At 23.0% G+C, this 4693-nt stretch overlaps 2 protein-coding genes across 2 annotated transcripts; both read right to left on the bottom strand.

Annotated features, from left to right (window-relative positions):
• Nucleotides 1–1053: 1053 nt before the first annotated feature.
• Nucleotides 1054–2494, bottom strand: LOAG_12781 (hypothetical protein; the record flags this gene model as incomplete). The annotated part of the gene is made up of 3 exons (XM_003148293.1): nt 1054–1097; nt 1465–1699; nt 2468–2494. 3 exons carry the CDS (start codon nt 2492–2494, stop codon nt 1054–1056), a joined length of 306 nt encoding a protein of 101 aa, XP_003148341.1.
• Nucleotides 2495–2808: 314 nt separating this feature from the next.
• Nucleotides 2809–3373, bottom strand: LOAG_12780 (hypothetical protein; the record flags this gene model as incomplete). Its single annotated transcript, XM_003148292.1, has 1 exon — nt 2809–3373. A coding segment is annotated over exon 1 (324 nt), but the record flags the coding sequence as incomplete, so codon positions are not given.
• Between the last annotated feature and the right edge of the window lie 1320 nt (nt 3374–4693).

The following is a 4693-nucleotide window of genomic DNA, read 5'->3' as shown; positions in this document are numbered from 1 at the left end:
GAATTTGATAATTTAGTAGTATTAACGTAATATTTAGTAGTATTAACGTGGAATATGACAAATCATAAATTTGTTTACTTAGACGTTTTTATGAGTTCATGTTCATTATGTGCTAAATTGATAGCAAAAATAATAAATTTCACGTAATAATTTCATCAAATCATAAAATTAACGTGAAAAGTTACAAAAAAATTTACAAAATTTACATGATAATTTATTAGAAAAATTATAAATTTGACGTGATAGTTTTTCTTTTTAGTTTTTATATAAATTATAAATTTTACGTGATGATTTTTCTCGTACAATTTGACGTACGTTTTAGAGAATGATTGTATAAATATATCCATTATATATTTACATAAATTACATCAAAAACATATTGTAATCAATCATTTATATATTTCTATTATTGAAGTTTTATTAATTATTAAATATCTATTAATTTTCTTGCACTATTTGTTGTATAATTTAGAATGATTACGTGAACATATTTTATCTATTATCATAGCTAATAGATTATTGAAAATCACAAAAGTTATATATTACTGAAAATTATAACATATTCATTTCACATATGACATCTTATTTAGGTGACACTTATTGTATCCCTAATATTAATAATGAATAATATCAATTATTTATGTTACAAGAAAAACAACTATTTGATGATATTCATAAATCTGGCGATTATTATCAAATAGTCTTTAGTAGTGACAGATAACCAGAACTAATCCACGTCGATTAGTTAGACTAAATTGTCGTTACAGTAGTACTTAACAAATACTTGACATTTTATCCTGATGAAACTTCTAACATTCTTTTCTCACTTTCTTTTTTTTCGCCAGCAAAAAAAAAAAAGAAAATCCATTTTGATTTTATAACTTTTCCAATATTTTTATGCATATTTACTCATTTAAATTTTAGCTTTTATTTCTTTTTTTTTTAAACAAAATAAATTTTAATAAAAAAGTTTTTTTTCTCCAAAAAAATATGTTTTATATTATTTTAATCGTTTGCTTATTCTTATTGCTAATTTATTATCTTATGCTAATCTTATGCTAATTTACTATAACTTGACAAAAATTTGGATAATACTACTAAAAGTAATAATTGATTTAAATAATTAAATGTATGTGTCATTTTTCTACTGTAACCGATTAAAATTCTAAAAAAATTTTTTTTTTTTTTGGAAAAATTAGTCAAAATATAGAAATATAAAATCAAAATTACTAACAAATTATAACAAATTACACTGTGAAAATTTTAAAATTAAATAAAATGAAATACGTATGAATGGGAATTTGATACAAAAATTAATAATTACTATTTTCAAATTTTAAAAACAAATTTATGTATAAGTAAATTATAGTAATTACTGTATTTATTCTAAATAATATCGTACATTTAAAAAATTTAATATATTTTTTAGAAAGAGAAAAAAGAAAAGTGAAATTAATAACTTACGATTATTTAAAGCATTAAATTGTGGAAATTGTATTGGTCTAAAAAGTGTGCCACTAAAGTAATGAGGCGGAATTGGTGGTGGAAAAATATACGATGGTGGAATAAAAAATTTGAATCTTTCGATAGGAAATGATACTGCTTGTGGGAATGTAAACGGTGAAGTCATTGGTACTTCGCCGGAATGTATGCTAAACTGATCCAGTATTTGCCTGAATTTGGTTCCGTCCTGATTAACCTGAAAATAATATTTCCTTTGTTTTTACATATTAAAAAACACGACGTTTTTCTTCAATAGAAAATAGAATTATGATTTTTTTTTTTTAATTTTACAATTATTTCCTTTTATAAATAACCATTTGTAATATTCGGATGAAATAAACGAAAAGAAAAATAATCCTAAAATATATTTAAACATTTTTAAGTATTCAAATTCATGAACATTCCAATTAAATTTGACATTTTTAAGTATTGAAATTCATGAATATTCCAATTAAATTTGATGCAAATTCATTTTAAATGACAAATTAAAAAAAAGTGAAAGCATCCTGGTTAGTTTGGTTAATTTCGGATTTGTATTTTCATATAATTCTTACATCCTTTTTCAATATTATCCAATCGAAATTATTAATTCATATTTAAATTTATTTAACAAAAATTATGCAAGCGAATATATATATTAAATAAATAAAGTAATTAATTACTTTTTCAAAAAAAAAATCAAAAATATTTTTCTTTTTTGGTGGAAAAAATTTTTCAGTTTTTTCACGAATTCAAATATTTTCAGCAAAAATTTCTTATCCTTCCTTTTTAAAATTATTTAAATTTAAATAAGCCTATTTCTCTATTTCATTTTTTTTTTTTAATATAAAAAAAGCAATGATTGTATTAGAATGAATTAGACAACCCTAACTTATAAATGGTAATAATATAATACCATAAGTGAATGATACCATAAGACAATGGTACCATAAACGCATAAAGTTTAAAATAAATTTCGGGATACCGTATTCTCAAAAATCATTTCCGACATATTAGTGATGGTGGTGTTAGTGGTAGTGATAATGATGATAGGTGGTAGTGGATGGTTATGGGCGTTACATTTCCTTTTCACTCTTACATTCTTCTTCTTTGTCCTCTCTATTTGACAACAACAGTATAATCGACAATATCGTTAAAAAGTATAATTTATGAGATTAATCGGGAATGTGTGAAAAGCGGGAGAAAATAGTACAAACACATACACACATACACATACATACACAGACACATACACACACACATACAATGACATGATAGATAGGCTTACAAAATCCAATCACATTCTTATAATTATCAATTTACACCAGATGTGTGTATATGTGTGTGGGTATGTGTATGTATATATATATATATATATATATATATATGTGTATATATGTGCATATGGATGTGTGTATATGTGTATGCATATGTGTATGTATATATATGTGTACGTGTATGTAAGTGTATGGATGATATACGTGTATGTAGGTGTATGTGTGGTGTACGTGTATGTATGTATATGTGTATGTATGTGTATGTGTATATGTACATATATATGTATATGTATGTGTACATATATGTATATGTATGTGTGTTTGTATGTGTATGTGTATTTATGTGTATGTATGTGTATGTGTGTATTTGCATGTATGTGTATGCATGTGTATATATGTGTGTATTATGTATATGGTGCGTGTATATATATGTATATGTATGTATACGTGTATGTAAGTGTATGCATAATATACGTGTATGTATATGTATGTGTATGCATGCGTATGTATGGTGTATGTGTATGTATGCGTATGTGTGTATTTGTATGTATGTGTATGTTTGTATATGTGTGTGTGTTGATTTGCTTCTTTTTCATAAACGGTGTTCTTTTATCAGAAAATGATAAACAAAAAATTAAAAATTTAGTTAAAATTTCGAAGATTACAAAAAAGAAATTTGTCAATTTTTAAAAGAAATAAATTCAAAAAAGAAAAAAAAAGAATTTGTATAATTTTTATTAAAATTATAATTTATGAAATATATCGGTAAAATATGAGAGGCAGATGAAAAAGTATACATTAGAAATACATACATACATACACACACACACACATACATACATATGCATACACACATACAGACACATACACACATACACACACAGACACATACACACATATATATATATATAATGATAGATAGAAAAAAAATGAAAATGTTTCCAAGTAAATTAACATACAATCGATTCAATTTTTTTTCTTAAATAAACTCAAATTTCAAATTAAAAATCAAAAATAAAATTTGTTGAAATTATTTATGAAAATTAAAATTCTTGCTAAAAATACGATAAATTATAATCAATTGCGATAATAATAATTACAGTAATGATGAAAATAAATGAAATGATTGGAATAAAAATCAATTTCTCCCGGTATTTCTCAATAGAATTATCCCTGCTAATTTCTCAAATAATATTTGTAACAATCGAATACACTCATTTCTATATTCTTGCTAATTTGCATAAATTTATACATATTCAGTACTGTCAAATGATGTTGTACAATCAAACGGCTAAATTGTATGGAAATAAAAATCGAAAAAAAAAAACTTCAAGATAAGTATTTCTATAAATTTCATATTTCATTTTATGCATCGGAGAGAAATTAATCAATTTTAGTTCAAAGGTCAAAAGATTGATAAGCGGATAATTCTTTAAATTCTAATTTAAAATAAAAAAAAACGCTTTCACCAATTTTGATGCATATTTTGGAAATTACATAAATTTCATATGTTTAAAAATAAAAGTTCCAAAAAAAAAAAATTAACCAAGTGAAAAAAATTAATAAAAATTTACCAAAACTTAATAATAATTAACAAGCTAAGTGATAAACATGCTAAATAATGATAATGACTTTTGCATTTACGGGGAAAAAAATCAATACGGTATATTTGACTGTTAATCAATAATGTATGTTGTATTCCATCGGGAATTAGAAAACTTATTCACTTAAATTGAGAAAATATTTTTGCTTAATTTATTCAAAAAAAAAAAAGGAAAGCCAAATGATTTTAATTTGTTTTTCCTTCCCGACCAATTTAATTCAAAATTTAATTTAATTAATCAAATTCAATTTAAATCAATTTCAGATTTTAATTTTTTGGAAAAATCTTTTTAAAAAAAATTTTCCCTCTTTTTTTTTTTTTTTAATAATAT

Source organism: Loa loa (genome assembly GCF_000183805.2).
Source record: "Loa loa unplaced genomic scaffold supercont3.334, whole genome shotgun sequence".
NCBI lineage: Eukaryota > Metazoa > Nematoda > Chromadorea > Rhabditida > Onchocercidae > Loa > Loa loa.
Note: the sequence above shows the minus strand (reverse complement) of the source record. Positions and strands in the feature narration are given on the sequence as shown.